At 39.4% G+C, this 24753-nt stretch overlaps 2 protein-coding genes across 6 annotated transcripts; one reads left to right on the top strand and one right to left on the bottom strand.

Moving 5' to 3' along the window:
- The first annotated feature begins 4492 nt into the window (after positions 1-4492).
- Positions 4493-7157, top strand: LOC103699608. Its single transcript, XM_039120226.1, has 2 exons — positions 4493-6689; positions 6808-7157. Exons 1-2 carry the CDS (start codon positions 5178-5180, stop codon positions 6922-6924), a joined length of 1629 nt encoding a protein of 542 aa, XP_038976154.1. The 5' UTR covers positions 4493-5177; the 3' UTR covers positions 6925-7157.
- A 7145-nt stretch (positions 7158-14302) lies between these two features.
- Positions 14303-23293, bottom strand: LOC120107065 (mechanosensitive ion channel protein 1, mitochondrial-like). 5 transcript variants are annotated; one of them, XM_039120215.1, is made up of 4 exons: positions 22943-23283; positions 19587-19808; positions 15405-15547; positions 14303-14742 (listed from the first exon to the last, which is right to left on the bottom strand). In XM_039120215.1, the coding sequence occupies exons 1-3, from the start codon at positions 23024-23026 to the stop codon at positions 15434-15436; spliced, it is 420 nt and encodes a 139-aa protein (XP_038976143.1). In that variant the 5' UTR covers positions 23027-23283; the 3' UTR covers positions 14303-14742; positions 15405-15433. The 5 variants fall into 5 exon arrangements, with proteins under 5 accessions (XP_038976143.1, XP_038976141.1, XP_038976142.1 ...); XM_039120213.1 differs by lacking the exon at positions 14303-14742 and adding an exon at positions 15009-15258; XM_039120214.1 differs by lacking the exon at positions 14303-14742 and adding an exon at positions 15009-15208 and having other exon boundaries at positions 22943-23282.
- Between the last annotated feature and the right edge of the window lie 1460 nt (positions 23294-24753).

Genomic DNA, 24753 nt, shown 5'->3' with positions numbered 1-24753 from the left:
ATGCCATCATAGCAGTGGTCAATTATATTTATTTAATAGATTTGATTCTTATACTCCTCTTACAATAAGACTATGAAGGCGGGCCGTAGTCAAGAGAAAAAGATATTGGGAACAACATTTTTGGTTTTTAATTGACTAAATAACTGGCCTAGATCACAACTCACTAATGATTGCAACAGTTGCAAGGAAGAAGTAAAACAAGAAAAGGAAGGGCAAAAGGAAAGAAAGAAGATAGAATAAAAGAGAATACAGCCAGTGCTAAAGATTCTAAGTAACAAATATGACAAACTTTTGATGATTTTGATAACCACATTCTTTCTCAGGGAAGACTTTGATGACAACATAATATGGGAGGCTACAATGGTCAGCTCTCGCAGCCGCGAGAGCTATAATAGCACATATAGAGGCCTCAGCCTATCTCGAATCTGGGGCTTGATGCTTTTCATGCATTAAAACCAAGCATCGATAGCTCCATCACCATGATCCCAGATGTCTCCTTCAATTACAAACATGTTTGTCGAGTGAGCACCTTGAGGCAGAAGGGGTTTGGCTCGTATACTTGGATCTGCATCAGGATCCATGTAAAGCACATGCCACATTGGCGCAATGAGCATCGGACCTGACTCTTTTTTTTTGTTAAGGCTTCGGACTAAGCTTTAGTTGGATGGAGTTCAATGGTTCCCATGAGATTTCAATCGTTTCATCCATCTGGTGCTCCACAATGATGATTTGTTGTGATGCAATTAGAGCCATCCGCTGGTCATCTAATCCAATATCCAACACAATCCTCTTGTTATCATGCCTGCGGGCTGCGGCCCATTCTAGGTGGACCGTGGACGGGGTCAAGGATCTGTACATGGGCCCTTGGACCGCGCTCGGCTGCTCTCGGTATCAGCACGCGATGCGATGGAAGCGAAGCCGGTTTCCGTGGACCGGATTTCTTCGCTGACCGTCCTGACCGGATATCCGAAAATCCCAAGCCGGCAAAGGGTGTCAAAAGGAAGGAATCTGGTGTCCGTCTGGAAAGAGCGGAAGCGATGGAAACGAAGAAACCCTAAAAGACGAATCCTTGGAGAGAGGAGATGGAGGGGAATATCCGATGGTAATAATCGCCTCCCAACTCTTTCTTGCTTTCCTTTCTCGAAACCATCTACATCTCTTCGCATACTATGAGAATACTTGCATGAGCATGAATCAGCATTCGCATTTCACAGTTGCTAGGAAAACAAAAAACACACCTGGTGCTGCTCCCAAGATTGGGTGAAGGCTTAACGTGCCATCGACAACTAATCATAAGGAAAAAGTGACAAATCATAATTTTCTAAGATGATTATATATGACATGACTCTATCGGGCACAAAAAGATATGGAGAAGTGTCTGCACTGAGCACAATTTGATGAAGTGTCCTACGGAAGAAACAAGTGCAAGACTATTTCTGTTTCATGTCTGTTATATATTAGCTTATAAATATTGGACTCTTGTAGTTATGTGTCATATCTTTGTTTCGTTTTTTGTTATTAATGTAAGATAGCACAGTTTAATCAAAAATGTGAGATAACACTCAAGGCAAATGCTCTGATAAGTATCATTGTCTGGTCATCTTAGTCTGGTAGTCGGCGTATTTTGATGTCTTCATATATTGATAGCTCTGCAATTTTATATTGTACAAAAGTGCATAAAATTTAGACTTGGGGAACTTGAACAATTAGTACTCATGTCATACCAAGTATCTATTGTCTGAGAAACAGTAATAATGAAACAAACTTAGGTTCCTAAACTAGTATCTATGGTTTAAAAGATGGATGGTGGTTCATTGGCCTCCCTCTCTTACATAATTCTAAATGATGGAAAATTCTGAATGATGGATCTAACTTAGGCCCCTAAACTACAATGTAGTAAGGGTAGGGCCCTCTTGGGAACATTTGTCTGATGGCTTAGTCCGATTTCTTATTTATCTTTCAGCAAGATTAGGATAGTAGAATGTACATGTTCAAGGAGGTGGCTAATATCAACACCTCTGACAGATTTCCCTCACTTTCTAAGTTTTCATGTAATAATGTTTTTGCAACACTTCAAATTAGATTATTGTTTTACATCTTTTACTGATTGGCTCGAGATGATTGTTTACAATAATGTTCCGACTTCCATAGGTTCAAAGATTATGTTTTTGCTAATTATCAAAATGTTAGGGCAATGTTCGCACCAAATGGCAACAGTTAACAATGTTATTCTTCGTAAACCCTTTTTTCCATCATTTTTTTTTTTTTTTTTTGTGAATTGGCAGCTCACACTACCTAGCATGAGTACTGCCAGCTACATCAGCATTTTTTCATCAATTTTAACTGGAGCCTCTTTCTCTTCTTCTCAGCAAAATTACAATTCACAATCTCTCTTTTGTTTAGACAACTCATAAGCTTATTTGCACCAAGGCATTTTTCCTATTACTAGAGTTGATTTGGGCCCATCTTGCTGTTTTCTTTTATTATAATTTCTTAATAATGCTTGATCGATGTACAACTATTAGTTTCAGTTATTTTTATATTTAGAAAGATATAATATGCGAAATTGTTTTGCATAATTAATAAAAGTTATCTTCGTCATCTTATAATGTTTAAGCTGGGTGCGTACATTTCTCTCTCTCTTGAAAAACAAGGCATTATTTTAATTAGATTTTTACAGCGGATACTCAAACTTCCAGCTGTGACTGAAACTCGATTTCTTTCAATGAGTTGATCATCATGGCATTTTTCTCTTTAGATACCATACGAATTTAATTTCTTACGCCTTCCTTGTTAAATATCATGATATTATTTACTTTTGACACATGATGGGCTTGTGATATTTGTTATGGTGCAATGATGGGCCTGATGCTTGATGATGTCTTTGCAAAGGTAGAAAACTGCCACTCATGGAGAAGCAAAAGCTGAAAGAGCTATAATACCGATTCTGCAGGTCCCACATGAGAATTTTGCTACTTCACTGGGACTCAATGATGCTTCTTGGCTCATTGATGATTTGCAGCAAAGAAGAAAAGACCAACTCAGGGACTCTTCCGCGAGGTACCCTAACTTTATCAGAAAAATGCATGTCAAGTTTCTTATCTTTTAAGAATTAACATGATGCATTTACCATTTCTTGACTATGTTGATTGATGTCTCACTTTCAGTGTGTAATATGGACATCCTTTTTGTAGCTATTGGGAGCTTTAGATTGTGCCTTTTGAGCTTGCACACTACCGTTCAATGAGTCTGAATTGAGGCTTGCTTCTAGCATTCGCTTGCTGGTTTCCCTTGTAGGAAGGGAGGAATTTGATAAAATGAAGCATCAAGGATAGAAGATGAACCTTTTGGTTCTCAATCTTTTTGTCAACATTAGCTTTCCATCTCCTAACGGAGTAGACTGGATGTCCCCGAAACATGGTTAAAAAATGTTATCCTATGGGCCTAATAACCCTGGTACCAGAAAATAAGTTTGATCACTGCCCAGCCGACGAAGCGGCCAACATGAACTCATTACTGTAGGACTATGGTTACTTGGAGGTAACTTTTCGTTATATCCGAAAGATCTCATTAGAAGTGTGTCCAACGTCGGAAAAGGTGTCTGTTTCAGCCCAGACGAAGGAAGTGCGTTACCTCCTTGGTATATTGCGTTGGCTTGTGAAGTACGGGTCTGAACTGGACTGCAAAGAGATACTTAATTTGAGTTATGAATTCGTTATTTGGCTTGGGAAGGTGTAATTTCTAACTTTTATCTGAAGTGGGGAGACCTCTTATCATATGCACCAACCAAGTGGAGCTGTGGAGGTGCAACTCCTCAACTGGACTTCTCCAATTTTAGTTTGTACCAACCAAGTCTTCGGTTGGGATGGTTCCACTTTGCAGTTTTGGGGTTAAGGTCCACATGGCGTGGGAAATTTGCACATCGAAGTCCAATAATGCATTGGCCTTTTTTTTTTTTTTTTGGTACAAATGCATTGGCCCTTCAGCATGAAACCTCATGAATGCACAGGCATTTATTTCGTTTTCTTTTTATCCTTTTCTGATTAAGAAGGCAGAATTGCTGCTGGTGTATGTTTAAGAAGTTGTGGTACCCAAACTGATTCAATATGACAAAGTTACCATCTCTAATTTAACTCATTTATCTTCTAGGCCTTTTTCTCTCTTTTTTTTTAATCCTAAAGCTAAAACTGTACTCCCCTTCAAAGATCTATTCTGTTACCCTTCCATGGTAAATCATTCAAAAAAAGGCACCTTCACAGAAAATGTTAAACCTCCCCATCCCAAGGATTATAGAATTAGCTTTTAGCCTGTCAAATCTGCTGCTTGTCGGGCAACACGTGTACATGTCCCACCACCTCGTCCACTAATACTAGAGACTTGTGTTGGCGGAGCACAGAGATACTACCATGCGCCTATAGCAGGCTCCCGGGGGGTTGCATCACGTGCAAATCATCTTGCTCATACGAACTTTGTTTCATTAAAAAAGGTTATTTTGAAAGAATCTTTACTTCACCCAGCTGATGTTAATTTACTATTTCTCTTGATAAAAATAGTAACAACGATCAGCGGGATCCTCTTACATTACATGGAAGGCCGAACAGCTTTAACTCTTATCGTTCGTTGATCCCCGATCCCCCGCCGTGTCGTGTGACAAAGCCCATCAATGCAGACATTTAAACAAACTTGATGTGTTGACGAATGGTAGACTTGAGCTTATGGAAGTGTAGATTTAGGCCGGTTTGGGGGAGCTTTTGGAGAGCGCGTCGTAAATTTAGTGATAGAGGAAGAGAGAGAGAGAGAGAGAGAGAGAGAGAGAGAGAGAGAGCGGAACCGGGACAGATCCATGCCCCTCCTCCTGCGTCCGCCTCCTAACTCTAACCTCTCAATCTATATAATATCTCTCGCTCAATCCCAACAATCCCCGTCATCGTCGTCGTCTTCTCTTCTCTTCCTGATTCGTTTATGATTCCATGCCCGTGCCGTGTCCTCTTGACGTCGTGAGGCCGACCGACACATCATGATATTAGATGAGGTAGGATCCGGAACAAACCTCCCCTTCTCCTAATTTCCCTCCTCGATCCGTATGCGCTTCTTCCCCTAAAACAAAAAACAAGAAAATAGGAACCCAAGAGGAAACAGCGAGAGGAGCGGTGGAGGAGGCGAGAGGAGCAAGAGCTATGAAAGCCGGAGAAGGGATGAAGGATGGCTCTGATGGATACCACCCAATGACCCCCACCACCAACAATAAGGCCCCTCTCATATGGGGCATCCTCGCCACCAGCGGCAAGCCTTCCAACCGTCCCATGTTCATCCCCCGGTTCATGATCTGCCTCCTCGTCTTCATCTCCTCCATCTACTTCCTCTATACTATCAATCTCCTCTCCTCCTCTCCCCTTTCTCACCGCCAACTCCCCTGCTCCACCACCACCTCCTCCTCCGCCGTCGCCGACCCGCTCCTCCACCTTTCCTCCTCTAATATCTCCGTCCGTCCTCCCCACACGGCCACCACCATCACCAGGGCCGCGGCGCCCACAGGGCTCCAGCACATTGTGTTCGGGATCGCGGCTTCCGCCAACCTCTGGGACCGGCGCAAGGACTACATCAAGCTCTGGTGGCGGCCCCGCCAGATGCGGGGTTTCGTCTGGCTCGACAAGCCGGTGAAGGAGCTCGACAACTCCGCAGCCGCCACCGGGCTCCCCGCCCTCAAGCTCTCCGGCGACACCGCCCGCTTCCCCTACACCCACCGGAAGGGCAGCCGCTCCGCTATCCGCATCTCCCGCATCGTCTCCGAGACCTACCGCCTCGGCCTCGAGAACGTCCGGTGGTTCGTCATGGGCGACGACGACACCGTCTTCGTCCCGGACAACCTCGTCCGCGTCCTCTCCCAGTTCGACCATCGCCAGCCCTACTACATCGGTTCCATCTCCGAGAGTCACCTCCAGAACATCTACTTCTCCTACGCCATGGCCTACGGCGGCGGGGGGTTCGCCATCAGCCGCCCCCTCGCCGCCGCCCTCGCCCGCATGCAGGACCGCTGCCTCCACCGCTACCCGGCCCTCTACGGCAGCGACGACCGCATCCAGGCCTGCATGGCCGAGCTGGGCGTCCCCCTCACCCGCCACCCGGGCTTCCACCAGTACGACGTCTACGGCGACCTCCTGGGTCTCCTCGCGGCCCACCCCGTGGTCCCGCTCGTCTCCCTTCACCACCTCGACGTCGTCCAGCCCGTCTTCCCCGGCATTTCCTCCCGCGCCGCCGCGGTCCGCCGCCTTTTCGACGGGCCCATCCGGCTCGACTCCGCGGCCATCTTCCAGCAGTCCGTCTGCTACGAAGCCGACCACCTCTGGACGGTCTCCGTCTCGTGGGGCTTCGTCGTGCAGCTGGTGCGGGGGGTGATGTCGCCCCGGGAGATGGAGTTGCCTGCGCGGACCTTCCTCAACTGGTACCGCCGCGCCGACTACACGGCCTACCCCTTCAATACCCGGCCCGTGGCTCGCAATCCCTGTCAGAGGCCTTTCGTCTACTACCTCTCCTCCGCCCGCTACGACGCTCCCCGCCGCACCACCGTCACCGTGTACGAGCGCCACCGCGAGGTCCACCCGGCGTGCCGCTGGAAGATGGACGACCCCTCCGCCTTCGTCGACCGCATCGTCGTCTACAAGAAGCCCGACCCCTCGCTCTGGGACAGGGTAATTAGTATATATTATAGAATAACTTCGGTGTTTGGCTCAGCTTGGTTAAGTACATATTATGGTTAATAGTGTTTGATGAAATGCTTGTTGCCCTTGTTGTTTGTGAAATGGACAGTCGCCGAGGAGGAATTGCTGCAGGGTGATGTCGTCGCCGAGGGATGGGAAGAAGGGAAATAAGACGATGACAATTGATGTGCGCGTTTGCCGGGAAGGCGAGATTAGTGAGATCTAGCTACCTCCCATTTCTTTGTTTGTGATTCTTGGCCTGGGATTGGGGAGGGCAAAGGGCTTTGAATCATGACCGCGACTCGGCTCAGACCTCTACAAAGAAACTAGATGAAAAGGAGAGGCAGAGAGATTCGCCATGTATTATTTATGTTTTTTGGCTGTAGGGTTCAGCTCGCTATTTATTATTTTATCTGTATTCTATATTTCTTTTTCTATATGCTTGCCTCTATGTATGCAGCTGGTCACGAGGGGCTGGAAATTTTCTTGTGACATCACTGGGATGCTCTGGTCCAGACTTGTTTCCGTTGCCTCCAGACTCTTCCTGTACGTGATATAGATATAGATGTCAATATATGTAGTAGTATATAGTCACGGCATCAGTATTATAAGCATTCAAAAATCAAAAACGCTAGGCCTCCTAAAAGGTGACCCGGTCTCATTCCACAACTGCATACTTCTCTCCATCTAAGAAAAACGAGCAGTATACGCGTCAATATATGAGCCGGAGTCCCGTACTTGTTTTCGCCGGGACGAGCGGGGAATGATGGGGTGGCAAAACGGTAAATACGTAGGGTGGGAGGGGAACTAGGGTTTAGATTCCTTGCTGCGACCTCGAAGCTGTTTGCAGCGGTGGCGATCGTACGGCTTCGTCGCTCCGGATGGATCTACTCCACGTGGCTTCCGTCCCCCCTTTTAGTAATGGCATTATCATGCTTGAGCCCTCGCGGGCCCCATCGTATAGGCCGTGTGCGGAAATATGGAGTCGGCAAGTCCAAAAAGAAGACCAAGAAAGCGAGTGGTCGCATGGCACCGACTCCGTGATCATCGTGACCCTTCCAAGAGTCGAACTTGGATTGTTGTGACTTGTGCTTGGCATTTTACTTTTTGACGTGCTACCTTGCAGGCATGCAGAATATATAGCTGATTAATTTATCCAATACTTATGGATCGATGGTGATTCATCTGCAGTCTTTAGAGTTTTATGCTCCCAAGAATTCTGGCCAACCGAAGGCAGCAGTCTTTGCATAATTTTGCAAATGATGACATGAGTGCAATTTTCCATGGAGTACGAAGGAAGTACGAATTAGAATTTCCCAGCTAACAAACATTTTAGGGTAATTTATGAGCACTCCTCTCCAATTATCCAGCATCCAAGGCTACGGCACAATGATTTAGTATAAATAGGTAGAACTAGATGTAGGTGCAGTTTGTCGAGCATGATTCAGGTGGTATTTGGACATGAAGCCATGGTGGTGTTGAACTTATATTTTTACCAGATAGATTGGGTGCAGTTATTAATGGAAAAAAGCTGGAAGTCTAGTGCAATTAGGACATAAGCTTTAAAAAAAATTGGCATATAGTTTCTTTTTCATATGGTGTCAAGGTTAACACAGTTTGTACTATGGTATCCAAAAAAAAAAAAACGTAGTTTCTTCTTTTGCATTAAAAAAAAAAGAAAAATGACATAAGCCAGGATCAAGATTAACTGAAAACATAGTTGCACTTATGGCATCTAAAATAACATACAGTTTCTTTTTTGTAACCATTTTTGCTTGCGAATAGACCTTACCCCAACAAAAACTCTTGGTGGTAACATGACCACCATATTTCTTAAAATAAAATCTACAAAAACAAAATTATAACGTCTAGTCTCCCATTGTCCCTTTTTGTTTTTGTCATTATATAAAGAATTTATACGTTAAACTTAGTGCGCGTACAACGAATCCATGTGTGAAAGAGTCGAAATGGTGGTTCGGATCAACTCCACCGAGCTGTCTATTTAGTTGGGACCATCCATCCCCAGCTGAGCCTTTTAAGCGAGACAGAGGTCCGTCCACGCCACACCAAAGGCGACGGTTCTCGATTATCGAGTCCGTCTGTCCTGATTCCTCCAGTCGTTTCAAACCAAGGTCTTCAAAATAGTCTGAGCCTCTCTTACCTTTTGTTTACCATCCTTGGGTTGCGGTAGATCCGTCTTGCAAGCCTGCAGGTTTCGTAAAATAGAAATAACGATTCTTTGGTCTCCTACCATGCTAAACTGTACACAAACTTGCAGAAAAAAGCCAAAGAAAGCGCACATGCCGTGCTAATTGCAGTGGAATGCAAGGATAGGGGCATTAGGAGAATTAGAATTGTTGCCGCCGGATCTTGAACCAAAATGCTGCACGGGCTGCTCTAAGGTTGATGGAAACCGAATTGAGTGAGATGGTTGAGGTAAGAAATGACTAATCGTCTTCAGAAATGATCTGTAAAAAGTCCACTTATCAAAAAAATTTTGGTGGTGAATCTTGTGATGCTTAATCAGAATGATAGAGCAACGACGTGCCTTAGTTGGCTAAATAAGCTTAGTTCGCTACCCCTTTATATAAGGTCATATACTCATCCGTTATTTGATTTGGCGCGATGTGTCTTAACTGTATGGTAATGATCGGCTGCATGTTAACCATGTGGTAACTATCTCATGTGAGTAGTATGCGGCAGCAATTACGCTGATCATGCATTAAGTACAATGTCGCTGTAACTATTGATCTTTATTAGCATAATTAGAGTGGTACCAAGGTTTTCATCAAAGTTGTTCATCTCGGTTAATATCGAGGCCAAAAAGATGACTCTAATTCGAGATCAAAATATCTAATATTTTTCTATTAAAAATTATTCTAAAAATTTAAGAATATATATTGGCAAATTTGAACTATAATTTCTTTAAACTTGAAAAGGGGACCTCCATCAAAAATACAAGCACGAGATTAAGCTACTCGGAGCAAATCAATCTCTTTCTCTCTCTCTCACGCGCGCGCGTGCGCACAAATTTGTTTGATAAACCTTGCGAAGTGGTTCTGGAAAAGATCTTCTCTCGGAAGCAGGAAGAGGAGCCTTCGTTTGGCTAATTTGTAAGCAGTTCTCCTCGGTCCTGTCATAAATTGACGGTGCCTTTTCCTTCCAAAGGCAAGTTCGATCGGTCATATCATGCGATGGGATTTAAACAAAAGAGGCCGAACAAGCTTAGTGAGACAAATTTTAGTTATCACGAAAAGACTTGATAAACGCAGAAATTTTTTTAATTCTAAGGGAGGCATTGAGCCGAACTTTTTAAAATACGCTGGGCTCGTTTGGTTCACGAAAAAAAAAAAGCAGAAAAAAATATGGTCAACGAAAAAGTAATGAGATGCTTCTTATTTAATTGGAATTTTCAAATGAGAGATGAAAAAGTTGTATTCACATGAAAGTATGATTCCCATATTTTATGGAAAAATCTTTCATTTGAGAAACATGGAAAAGTTACTTTGCCATTGAGAATCACTTTATTTTTATTTTTTTTCAAAAAAATTCTTCAGCATTAAAGAAGCACTAAAGACCTAATTTTTATTAAGGGCATAATAGGAATTATGCATAACTTTCTCAGAAAAGTGCCAACCAAACATAAGCACTTTGTAAATTTGTCATTTTTACATGGTCAACCAAACATGCTAAAAGTACTTTTCTAGGCATTTTCTTTCTAAAAATTTATTTTCTATAAATTATAATTTTAAAAAGAAAAATACTTTCCGCGAATCAAACGAGGTCGTAGAGGTATATCGTTTTTAACCGCCAACCAGCATCGGGTGCTGCTTCTTTTGTCATATAGCTTACTGCCTGGCAGCTTCCTTGGTCATATAAAGTTGTTGGGCCGAGACACATGCCTAAGGCTACGGTGGGGTAAAGCTGTCACTTTGCCTGCAATCCCATTTTTGTCGGCCCGAGATGGAGCCCACCATTGACATCGCCCGCACCCAGAACTCTCTTCAGGATCATCCGGCCTCCATTAACTGTTTCATGCTTCCTGCTCATCGCACTTAGGAGTAAAGAATGAGGAAATAGGGGCATATTTTTACTATATTTTATAAAATATTAAAAATTTCAGAAAACAGCTCCCCCAAGTCTATTGGAGCTAAGCATGATATACGCGATAGTCCTGACCAAAAATATGTCGAATATTCAAAATACATATTGGAATGTTTTAAAGTTGTGGATCAGCAAAATCATCCATGAACGTTCAAGTGTGCATCGCTCTAAAAGGAAAAAACTTAATTTTTATTAGAAATCTAAGCGAAAAAGTTTTATACAAAATTTACTTCTGCAGCAGTCTGATCAGCATACCACACCGTATCAAGCATGAAGGCGACTAAGTGGCTCAAGGCCGGCCTCTGATCATCTCCCAACTCCATGATCTGGAGTCGAAGTTTTCTCCCCAGCTTTTGACACTAACTTCAGGGCTCGTTTGTTTTGCTTTCCCGAGAGACCTCTTGAGGTACCTGGTGGCATCCGCACGTTTCGATGATAAAAAGCAAATAATGCAGGGTTTTTGCTATTTTATTAAATTGGGAGCGGTCTATTTGACCGACCTAGTTCTTTTGGCTCAAAAAAAAAAAAAAAAAAATTCTTTGTCCCCAAGATGGTCGGATGGAATCCGAATCTAAGTAGATTCCGGCCGCAATCAGGTCTATTTAGAGGCCCTCTTCGACTCCTCTCTCACACTCACCGAAGATTCAAGCCTGAACAGAGCTCTTCATGGGATATTTTCATGGTTTTTCTCTCTGAATGCCGGCCGCTACCGATGTTGTTGTCACTGCCATTTGCTGCCGGGAACTAGGTAAGGTCCCGATTAGCCTTAATTTATCCAATCTCTTTCTCTTTCGATCTCGGTTATTTCCGCCGTCGGCGCTTATCACGGAGATTCTCCTACGGTTCACTATGATGGCTTATGCCTTGGCCAGAGTTCCGACCGTCGGGACGTCTTGATTCCTTGAGATAAGGGAGCGGAACCCCTATTTTAGGAGGATTTTTGCTCGTTACCAGTTGCCGTCGATCGCCGTCCACAGTAGAAAGCCGTGGGTCCTTGATGTCGAGCACCACCTACAGCCACTCTCTTCCTTTCTCTTTCTTCGTTAGAGAGAGAAGCTTATTTTCTCTCTTTTCTCTCTTCCCCATACTTTCTCTCTCTGCAAAGTTTCTCTCTCTTGACACATGGGCCAGACATGCTGATTGATCCAGGTTGATCTGTGCTATTAACAACGAAACCCAGACCTCTAATTGAATTGAAACTAGGATTCTCTCTCTTCTCCATCCCTTCTCTCTACAAGTTTCTCTCTTTATATAGACTTTCTCTCTCTAAAATTGTTTGGACCCCATAAGTACGATTCTTAGTAATTTTGGATCGACCTTAGTGAATGGTTTTGAATCCAGGATTGTCGGATGGCGTGTCAGCCCCCATCTTGGTCCTTGCCAATTACTGTTAGATTTAATCACTTCCGATCTCTGTTGAACCATTCGTGCCCTAATTCGAACATGATTCGATGAAGCCATCTTGATTTGGCCGATTCGGATGTCAGGCACTCCTACTTAGTCAACCCTGTGAAGGTGTTGGAATTTAGAATTTTTATTTTTAAAATAAATATGATAAAATTCTAAGAAGAATTTTTGAGATTAATTAGATCTATTAGCTAGATTGCATTTGCAAGATAAGTAATGTAACCATTTTTATAGATTTATTGGCAAATTATAAATATTATCTGAATCGAATTATTTTTGATTTATGAATTTGATGCATAGTGTTTTATTAATATATATGCTTTTTTTCTAAAATATTGCATGATTCTTGGCTGAATGTATTGGTTTTAATATGGATTATGTTTGATTGATTTCGATATCGCATCTTACGATTTGGAACACCGAACATATTTTGAGAGAAAGAGTTTTGAATCGAAATGAATTTGGACTCGCAGTCAAACTATATTTCGTTACAGTATATTAACTCGGTATTTTATTAACTGGCTATAAAGATATTATAATTGATTCACTTATTTGATGTTACTTTCCTACTATACTTCTAATAGGATGAAATATGAACGTTTTTTGGACAAGAACAATAACCTCTCTCTCCACCAATATCACATCTCGGGTATCAGAACATTTCTATATCAGACTCTAAAAAAATGGCATGGATAGATTCAAAATCTTTGTACTTGTCCAGATAGTAGAATCTATATCATTTAGAATTATCTGAATAGCCAATAAAATAACATGGTTGCATGTATAAACTTATTCTTTGATGGAGTATAAATCTTGACCTCTACAAAGCAGCCTCAAACATGAAAGTGATTAATACCAAATTTTCTGCCAACCTATAAATCAAAAAGTGTCTTAGGAACAGCCTTACTAAGAATCCTGTTCAAGATATACATGGCGATATTTAAGGCCTCACCTCAGAGATAACCATATCCTTAAGAGTAGTACGATTATGCTTCTCAATTACACTATTTTGCTCATGGTTGAGGTATGATGTATTGAGTACCTATCCCACATTCTTGTAAGTACTTGACAAATACTCCTATTTGTTGGCCAAATTTACCATATCGGCCATAATATTTGCCACCACAGTCAGATTTCATTATTTTAATTATCTTTCCAAGCTACTTTTCAACCTCAATTTTAAAGATTTTAAACTTATCGAGTGATTCCGATTGTTTTTTAAAAAGATAGACATACTCATAGCAAGAAAAGTCACCGCTGAAAGTAATGAAATACCTACTATCCCAAATAGTAGGATCTAGGAACCCACTAATATATGTGTGGACGAGTTCTACAAGTTAATTACTACATGTAGACTCCTTTCTTTTTGTTTTGGTATAGGTGTAAAAATTATTAAAGTCAAGCGAAGTCTGAATTTCATCATCAATTAATACATTTGAATCATCTCTTTAAAAATGTGGCCCTTCACTTCAAGGATTATAAATCTAGGATTCTGATTTTCACTTCAAGGATTATAAATCTAACCATCCATTTTGGAACTATTATCCTTTTTTCTTATTACATGTGGGATCTTACACCACACTAGCACTCTCACCCTTTTTCCTATAAAAATTTTCTTTCTCTTGAACACAAATAGAGATGAGTTCATTCCTCTATACATTATATACAGTTATAAGCTGACTAAATTGCGTAGAGAGAGAATTAAGAGCTTGACGAAAAAAGAGCTTGATGAAACAGAAAAACATTAGGAATGGATATCTCAAGATTACTAAGCATGGATGCAATACTCTAGTTTCATAATATAAGCTCTAACACTACCAATACCATCATACCTCATATTAATTAATTTACCCATTTAGCTCTCCACTTTAGCCTTATCAGATTTTACATGCATCTTACTTATGACATCAAAGAATTATCTAGCATTAGCATTGTTAGATATAGCATCTAGAATAGAATCAGATATGGACCTTTTTATAATCATCCAGCTAAGATGATTCGCTCTCTACCACTTTTCATAGGCAGCCTTTTGTTTTGGAGTATCTTCACTAGTGACTTGAGATGGAGGATCATCATGCAGTGCAATATCTAAATTTATCAAACCAAATTTTAGCTTAATATCACATTTCTATCCCTTGCAGTTTGTTCCAGTCAAAGTCTCAATAAGAACATCAATGTTATTCACAACAAAAATGTTAACCGCTAAACAATCTTTATACGGTTAATCAATAGACATATATGGATAATCAATATGCTTGAACATATTTATAAGCATTACTTTAATGAGGGTTCTTGATGCTTAAAAATATCAGTAAAATTACCCAGTTCGTCCCAAGCAAAGCGATGGCGCCAAGGTTGCAACGACGACCCCCCCTCCTCTCTCTCTCTCTCTCTCTGTGCGCGCGCGCGCTTTGCATCACCCATTTCCATTATTTGGCCCTTCCGAGACATGCCATCATCAATACTCTTAATGGTGCAAGGTCACAACTCTTTGTTCTTAACAAAAGAGCAAATATAGTGGGAGTGGCATCATCTGAAGTCAAATAAAGCTATAAAATAAAAACAAACCCAACACCATCTGGTGTAGAGTTAGAACTAGAACCATTATTTGATAAAGAAAAGACATGCTTCTTAAATCCCTCACACTCGAGACACAAAAAATAAAACAAAAGGGGGAAAAAAAAATAAACACGCATACATACGCACAATCACAATCACATGAAGTAATACACCAATTCACATGGCAAAATCCTGTATATGTAGAAAACAAAATATCAGGGGGGAAAGAGGTTATCTATGTGAGAAAACTTCATTCCTTATAGCATGGAAGAGAAGCCAACCGGGCATCAAAAAACTCATTTTGCATTTCAGCCAAAATGCGAAATTCTTTTGCTTCAAACCCTTAGATTTACATGCCATGGCATAAACGAAAAAAAACTCCAGTCCAGAATCATCACTTGAAGCGAATCGTATAGAATGATAGATGTCCGATATATTGCCCATAATATACAATCAGGGGTACACTTGTTAGTCCTTTGAAGGGCAAACACTACATCAATACGACTGCATTATCTCCTCTGAGCAATAGATGATAAACAATAACAACAATCGACAATGCAGCTTACCCAGCAATTGTAGATGTAAACTTAGACACGCGAAACAGAGTCGAAAGCATTCAATAAATGATGGTTGTACCTTAATGCATAGTCTCTGTGTCTGCTGAATCAACAGTTAGTGTAGTCATGTAAGGTGCCTCCAAGTTCAGCACCATGCTGCCGAATAATCCTCGCTGCTTGCAGAAGAATATCTTGCTCTGTAGCATAATGCTCATCTCTTCTCTACATTTGCAACAAATAAATGTCAGTGCAGCTTCAAGCAGAAAAATTTGGAAACTTTACTATGGAGCAACTACTTAAACAGAGAATTTAGTATCAATAGAAGAACCTTAAAAATACTGGCAAATTGCAGATCACCTAATTTACAGCCTGCTTGTCTAGGCCACATGAAAGTCAGCAAAACTGAATGAACCCTGATATAAGTAAATATGGTATCAGGATTTGTTGACCCTACCTATGCTTGTCAAATATGACAATAAACTCAACTTTTTGGGTGGTAGCAGTGAGAAGTTTTAGTGTCATCATTTCAGATTATCAACTTTATGATGAATTTAACTTTCATGGTCTAACATTTTCAGTTAAGAATAAGACCTAGATTACAGGTTAGATAATTCAAGGCATCATCCACACTGTAATAGTAAGACAATATTACTAAAATAAAAGCATTAGACTATCCATGAGCACACTTGTCCTCTCTTCTCTAGACAAATTTGCAAATCCTCCATTGAGTAATAACCACATCTGGAAGTTCATTTTAGGCTAAGAAACATGTGATATGTTCTCCACAACATTTTTGGTTAAAGTAAACATGGTGCATTTTGCCAAAGATACCTGAAATTTTCCATAGAACGAGAAATGTCGCATCAGAGTCAGTTTCATTTGACCATCATTTGAAATTTGAAGTATTTAACATATCCGTCAAAACTTTGGTCCATGGTCATACTAATTAACATGCACTAGTTGACTATTTTCATGTTCACTACTCAATCCGTCCGTGGAGCCTTCCCCAACTTGTTCCAGCTGACCCATCACCCATGTGGATGATGATATCACAAGAATAAATTTACTGAAATGCATATATACTCTTAAAAAAATAGGTGATTTCACAGTTAAGTATAATGATAACAAATTAAAGTAACTACAAATACTTAATCATGATTATTACAACAGAAGTTTATGTATTTTTGTTCTAGATAAAAATCAAGTTACTTTGTCCAATTCAAGTGTTTGGGGTAGATAAAAGCATTTTAATTTTTGCTGTATGCCAAACCAGATGTACATAGCTAAAACACTTGTAACATGTTTGGGTTCTGGTTTTATTAAAATAGAATAAAAACTTTTAAAGTAAAATTATCCTCTTTCAGCCAAAATACCAAACCATGTTTTGTACAATCTTGAGACCAAGCAGCATATATTTTACGAGGATTGGAAGGCTCATTCTTTTAACTTACCAAGTTGACGTTCACTGATACCTATGCACCCAAAAATGAAGAGTTTGTGTATGTTGGATCATTTTAAGGATCACAATAAACTGGACATAAAATAATCATTCATGAGTTAAGGCAGGTTATGAAAGTGCCATTTTGCGTCACTTTGCTGTCAAATTCTAATATAATATGAATAATAATTTCAGTCATTATTGATCTGTAGAACTTAATCCTTCTTTTTATTGCTTCTCTGTTCATTGGTGTTTACACTCAAAATTATCCAATGATAGACCAACTAAGATAAAAATGCATCAACCAAGGTTTATTAAGTTTTTTGTGTATTGACACTTGGAGAGATCATGATTACCCACCTGTCAACCATACACGAGGCCATATTTGGATAGTTTATTACTGGAATTAACTTATCTAGGAAAAGTTATTTAGACAAAGAGAAGATACTCATGCAGGAAACCATCGGCAACCATCAAAGGAGTTACCAAGACAAGAAACCACCCGCAATAAGGTAGTTAGTTTTGGGGAAAAGAGAAAAAAAACTTATTTTCTGCCTTAAGAAAAGGAAGATGGCTTTATTTGAGATCTCGAGCAACTTCAGACAAGACTATGATGGAGCTACCATGGTGCCTATACTGAATGGGCTCTCTTAGCCCTTTATCTGAGAACTTGGTTTAATGGGCTCTCTTGGCCCTTTATCTTAGATCTAGGTTTTCTTCTCTAGATCAAAGGTCTGACATACTCTAGAGATCATCTTGGTATTTCAATGTGCGCTTGCTGTTCTTAATCATTTATGTCCCCAAGGATTTATAAATTTAGATAGAACAAAGATAATGTTATTATTTGCTTTCTTTGATCTAATTCTTGTCTTTGATTGGCTTATTCTATCATCCTTCTTTGTTTTTATTGCTCAGCAGATTTTAACTCTTCTTCATTGAAGCATGAAAAAGAAACAATCCTCTAATCGACCTAAGCCATGGTCGATCACGAGGAAAAATTAAAAAAATGTGAAAGGTGTTTGTTATTCATTTCTTCCACCTTCAATTCTTAACTTATTTAGAAACAATCAATGCCTGGTAAATTTAAAATCTACAAACAAAAGAAAAGACAACCTCAACACCTAATTAATGAAAAACCTTAATGCATTTGAACAGACATATGAGACCATCAATTTCCAACAATAAATTTATTATATATCAGAATATATGTAATTATTAGATATGCAAAGTAGTAATGTTGAATATATAATAAATAGAAAATGCAGAGTATTAAAAAATGTAAAAATCGTGCATGCACAAATTTAGTCATATTACCATGCTCCCAAGTGTTAGAACTAGCATCCTTGCAAGCACCTAGGTCCAAGACTTGGTTAAGAGAAGCAGGTGTAGATGTAGGATCAGACTCTGGTGTGGAAGCGAGAAATTGGTCTCTTAAAAGATTTTTTCTAATGAAGTGGATGCAGAGACAAGATTCAGGGAGTTTGCAACAGTTTTTTCTCAGTTGTAGTGGCCACTATAGCGGTTTCTGTAGCAGTTTTGGACCTAAACCACTATGCTATTTTCCATGGTAGCCTCAATAGCATATGGGCTAATAAAACCCAATATAGCAGGTGAAAAGCCTCTATAGTGGCCGTTACATTATTGCTTTATAGAGGGCGCTATATTCCAAAGCCGGCTGGACCAGTTCTAATTGGACTAGTTCAGCAACCAAGCAATAATTTTGACCAGTTTAGGGGCTTATTAAAAGAAGGGCCAGTTCACTTATTTGGTGCCCTAATCAAACAAAGAGTACGAAAGAAGAGAATGGAGAGCGGGAAAGAACAGAGGCATCCCTCAGTGCTGCACCAAGCTCGAATTTGGAAGCTCCCTTTCTGGTGCTCCACAGTTGGCACACAACCTAGCTTGCCAAAGAGAAGAGAGGAAGGCTTGGAAACAGGTTAGTTTTTTCCCCCGTGTTTTTTTCCTTCTTCTCTTCCCCTTCCATTACTTCCCAGCAGCCGTTGCATCCCTTCTTTGTTTTCCTTTGGTTTCAGCTTCCCCATTCTCTTTCCCTGTTTTTCTTTTTTCTGTTTTCACTCTAAGCAGCAGAAGAGCAACTATTTTGGGCTTTAACATACATGCCAGCTCCCCTGCTTGCTGCTTTATGGACAACTTTGGAAAGTTTTAACTCACTCCCTTTGCTGCAGAATAACATCAGAGTGTGTTATGCAATAGCATGGCTGTTACAAGATTTATTCCAATAACATTATATGAATGTTGATATGATAGTATGATTTTAAGTTGATAATGTTTTATATTTGTCCTTGATTTTTGTTTTACCTTTTTGTATGAAGTTGATGTAGAGTATTGAATTTTGATAGTAAGAAAAACACAGATTTGTTTTAACTGCCTGCTTTGGGTTCATAGCATCCACTAGAGAACCCAATATCAATTGTCTCCTATGAACCCACCTGGCAACATGCCCCCAATCTCTTTTTTGATACACTGGAGTTTCTAAAGTGGGTCCAGCATCTATAGTCCAAAACATGAGTATCAGCTATATTTGAATTCTAGTGCAAGTTCAGCCAGATATTTCTAAATATTATGTGAAAGCTAACATACTTGCTACGCAAAATTAAACTGCATAAATTAAACACTTGAAGCAACATAAAGGTCCTAATTAACAGTTGTAGCTATTCTTAGCTACCATTACTGAGAAGTGAGAACCATATTTGAAAAATTTAATTCACTGAAAAAGTTCATCAATCAGAATGTAAACAATGTTTCATAATCTTGAAAAGAATGCCAAAAAAAAAAAAAAAAAAACTAAAAGAGTATACTTACCATGCTTTTGAGATTGCATCCAAGAGTAAGCTCTGCAAATGAATTTTCTATTCGAGAAAGGTAACAATAAGGGACATCCTTTTCCAAGAAAACTTTTGAGTTAGAATGTAGCATGGATTTTATCTCCTCAGAAATAAGGGGAATCTTTTCTATATCATGAATACGTATAGGAATTTTGGTCACACTAGCACGCCATTGAGCACGTGATTTATTCACAATCACCTGCAATTTTTGCAAGTAGCATCGTTAGTTATGGAATATAGACTTTTGTTCACATTTTGGCAGCATCCGTAAAACTTTTGTCCCAATTCTAGCCATGAAGATCTTTAAAACAAAACTTTCTTCACGAATAAGAACATGAACTGTACTCTAAAAGTGATAAGGAGTTACTGTGGCACATTCCATTCATTGAAGCAAACATCATGCAAGATAACTTCAGAAAGCTTAATGTGGTATGCTCCAATTCCTAACCTGTCTTGCCTTGGATTCCAAATCCTAGTTCAGATTTCGGACTATCTATTAAAGATGATTGGATTTAACTTGTATTGATTATTTACATCAGCAAACAACTTGACTTCAGAGACAAGAAAATAGTTATAGAATATTGCTTGTCATTTCACCTAACTTTGGAGTGATCAGGTATTTATGTATATATGAGCATGTTGCAGCCATGCTATGTGAATTTTATAAACTCTAGAAAGCATAGTATATCAAGTTTTCAACTTTTATCTCTCAATAGCAGAGTGCTTTCCATAGCAAGGATATTATAATTTTTGTTAGATCAGTAGGAACATTAAAGTTGAAGCTTGAAAGTTCGTGCATCATGCAAGTATAGCAATTTGAGTAATATCTCTTGTATGGTTCACGATTTTCCAAGTTGCTCCCTACAATTTAGCAAATATAGTTGGAGTTAGTTTCACGGTTTAATAAGTTGATCAGGAGGGTGTCTATATATCCTAGATAAAGAATAAATCATCAAGTAGAATGTAGTAACCCGATAAAATAAATAATATGATTTCTCAGTGTTGAAATTAGTTAGCATGGTTTCTATGATTTACCAGCTACAACTGTGGTGGCTTGACAAGGAGAAGCAAGACCTGAGCCATGAAAGTCTTTGTGTATGAGGAAACTGAACCCAAGATGTGGATGGAACTTTAATGAAGGTCACTGAAGCTGGAAATTTGATCGCAACTCAGCATGACATACAAGAGTCAGTAGAAAGTGGGAGTATTCATACTTCATAGTCATTGCCATTTTAAGCATGCACACTAACAAGGATGGACCACTGCAGGGAGTATCATAATTTGAATAGGTGGAATACCAGACTCAGATTAGATCGCATTTGGTCTCCTATTTCAAGTTCAGTACGATTTAGAATAGGACTTAAAAGGATGTGGCTTATTTTCTTAGAACTTAGTCAATTCATTATTGTAATAGATGAGTTGATGAATGGGAAGTCATGATAATCTGAATGGGTGTCGAAATCATAAACGGAAGAAAGTTGGTATATGACTGGGTTTCATAATTGTGCATATGAGCTCAGCTCTGTTCACATAGCATGAAGTGAAGAAGGAATAATGATTAAATGGGTAGTCTTAGAGAGTGAGCGGTAAATGAGTTTTATGGAGAAAATCTTGCACTGAGTACTTGGAGTCGCAGTGTGAGAGCCTAGGAAGGAGTAAAGCAGAGTATTTTTATAATTTTGTCATTTATAAGTTAATAAAAAAGATTTTCTTATTTCTCCAATTGTCACCACAAGTTCATGCATGACAAATGCAACACTTGGTATGATAGGTGATTTTGGTGACTTCAGTACAAGTTTGCTATGCCCGACTTGAACCTGAACCAGAACATGAAAATGATCTGTAACAGGTTATACACTAATCCAAGATCACAATCTGTGGGAGAGAACAATCATAAGTGCCTTCAGAAAGTGTATCAATTTTCATGGGGATTGAAGAAACACTGCAAGGTAAAAGTGGGTCTCTAGTCAGGAACGAGCAATTAGCTAGAATTTAATTTGTCCAATTGAGAAAACTGATGAAATCAGGGGAAAAAAGTTAATTATGAGTCAGAAGAAAAACTGGGCTTGGAAAGCAAACAATTGGAGAGTAATTGCTATAAGGGACTTGGGATGGGGATACTTTTAAGATTCTTAGCATTTGATTTTGTAGGGCTATGAATTGAGGAGGTTTAAACCATCACAGGCCCATAGGTCCATGATTTTTCTTGAGCATTGGCGAGATAGGATTGTTCCTAAAATGACAAACCATCAAAGCCTGCTCTAGGTTCCAGTACATGAAGTACATAAAGCAGTACTTCACCACTTTGCAATCATATGAGATTGCGATAAACTTGGCCGTATGTGAACAGCACCTACAAAGTGTTGAGTTAAAAAAGTTGTATGATTCTATGATTTTGCCATTAGCTCTGAGTTTCTTTGTGCTATTAACATGTAGATGTAGTTGTGGGATGCTGGATTGTATGTCACTTACTTTAACCATGCTATCCACATGCTTATAAATTATGGAGAAGGGCTGGTCAAATTTTATTCTAATAGAGGAAATGAACACCCCAAACATTATGGGTGGCGTACCAACACCGGTATAGATGGCGTACCAATACTTAGTACACAAAAAAAAAATTCGTACGATACCGTACTGACACTATGGTAGTGTAGCACCGATACGGAGTCTGGTACCGAGACGGCGAACCTTGCTTATGATATAAAATTCTATGCATTAGTTAAATATTACATTTAACATATTAAAAATACCAATTTATAATAGTTAAAATTGGTCTAAACTTAAAAGGAAATGAACAAAGAGGTGTACTTAGTGTGCTAGATGTAAATATTCCAACCCAGACTTGTGCACAATTCTGTGGGAGTCTTGCTAGGTGCCAGCATGACAACATACTGTCACAAGCACAAGCACAAGCACCATGAGTCCCACTTTAGTTGTTTCTAAACAAAGGCTTCTTTTGTCAGAAAACTGTCTACTAATCTTCTGTGATATATTTTCTCAGTCAGTCTAGTCCTAGTTGCTTGATGTGTCCACCAATTAATCCATTACTACTCAACTCATCACCCATATGCATGCCTTTGTAGCTAAATAAGGCAAAGTTTATATTTCAGAAAGACGGAGCGTTGGAGGGGCAGATGATGATTTTTCATTTCATAATTTTTTATATTTATGTTTTATATGACAGTTGAAGAATAAAACTGTGTGGAAGAACTAAGATGAGATATTTGGAATATTATGCTATGAACCTAACTACCAATCAGTTAAGCTCAAATTTTAAAAAACTAAATGAATGAAAACATGACCAAAAGCAAGGGCAATTATACTACACACCTGACTGGAAAATAAGGAGTTTGGAACTATGACAGGAAACTTTTCAGGATTTAATAAAGATGTGCTAGTAAGCCCCATTTCCATCACTTGTCCTTCTACGGATCCAGCCTGTAAAACTCAAAACACAAACAAATTAGAGGAAGATACTAAAACTCAATGCACTGACAGATTATTGTGACAAACAAATTTAACAACGTATCATCAACTAAATGCAAAATCGACAATTCCCATTGACTAGTATTGAAAAAGAAAAAGATAATTTGCAGCTAAATATACAATTTATGTGCATAAACACAGTAAAGGAGGTAAAGGACCAGTGAGGTGGAATTTTGCAGCTAACATATCCAAGGCAGGTAAAGGACCAGTGATTTGACAAAAGTTTGATGCATCCTCATGTATTACATCCCGTTGTCCGTACATCATTGCTTCAACAGAAAGCCAAAGTTTAGGAAAAAAAAAATACATGTATGAATGCTTGCATACAACTCTCAATGCAGGCTCCCACAAATTCCATGCATTGTAACCCAAAATATACCTCACTCATCTCCTATATTGGTGACGATACAAGCAAACAGGTGAGACCCATATATAAAACTCTATATGAGCCTACATAAAAAAATGTGTGCTTCCAGATCTGCCAGGCACTGTTCCTGAAAACAGATCTTACCCATTGCCCATATTGCAAAAACCAATTTATAGAGCTTTTTGCCAGTAGAAACTTCCAAACATAACTTCAATGCAGGTGCACCTGCTCAGCCTCGGAATCTCTCAAAATTAGAAGGCTTTGCCACAATTTTAAACTTATATATGTTTGGGAGCAGTTTATAACATGTAAGGCTTGTATTTAATTATTTGCTTAACTTTTTGTTTCTAAAAGTTGATAGCGAGCACTGTGCTTACTCTTTGTGCAGAATGAGCATACGGCTCTGCTTTTTTCCCCTCTTCTAGAGTGTACTCATAATTCTAATCAAGAGTAAGTGCTTATATCTTTCAAATCAAAACCAGCAAACATCCAAGATAAAATGGGTAAATTGTAACATAGTGCAGTAAAAAGCCTTTTAATCATTTTTTGTGATTTCTCCTTGCTGGAATGGAAGTTACAGTAACAGGTTGAAATTTGTTCATCCTGGCAGGTGATATAGACCTTAACAAGAAATAATGATTAAGAGGGCACCAAGGTCCAACTGAAGATCTCTAGGACAAATCTAGGTTAATTCATGTGATGTGAATCTAGGACGAATAGACCTGGGGAAACGAGAGTTAAGCTTTGCACATAACTGCTGTTATAAAAGGGTGTCAGCCCCCTGTCCTGAGGCACTACTAAATCAGGTTTGACAGGAGATCAAAAGCGGATGAAGAAAAGGCATGTCGGATTTCAGGGCATCTGGAATTCAGTTTTAATGAGATTTTGGATGAAAGGAGATAACAGAATGGATTACTTGAAAAACTAAGTATGGCTATTGATGAAAAGTCTGATTCAGATATGACGAGCAATCTGATGTTAACTTGACATCAAGGGAAAGAATGCAATGAGTTATGTAGGGCTTGATTAGAAAGAAAATGTTACTAGTGATTTATGACAAGTTGCTGTTGTATCATGGGAATAATAAATCTCTTGAAAGGATTGCACCACCAAATAAAGATGAAAAACTTGAGCAAAATTAAATCATAATAAAACCATGCTCCATGTACAAACTGGCATGAAAAAAATAGACCCCAAATAGCTCCAACCAAGTAAGGTTAAAGAGATCTCTAACAGATCTTTTATAGACTCCCTGCTATTTATATCAGTGTCTACAGGACATATAGAC

The sequence above is a fragment of the Phoenix dactylifera genome, unplaced genomic scaffold (genome assembly GCF_009389715.1).
Source record: "Phoenix dactylifera cultivar Barhee BC4 unplaced genomic scaffold, palm_55x_up_171113_PBpolish2nd_filt_p 000750F, whole genome shotgun sequence".
NCBI classification, from domain to species: Eukaryota; Viridiplantae; Streptophyta; class Magnoliopsida; order Arecales; family Arecaceae; genus Phoenix; species Phoenix dactylifera.
This window is presented reverse-complemented; position numbering and strand designations above follow the sequence as displayed.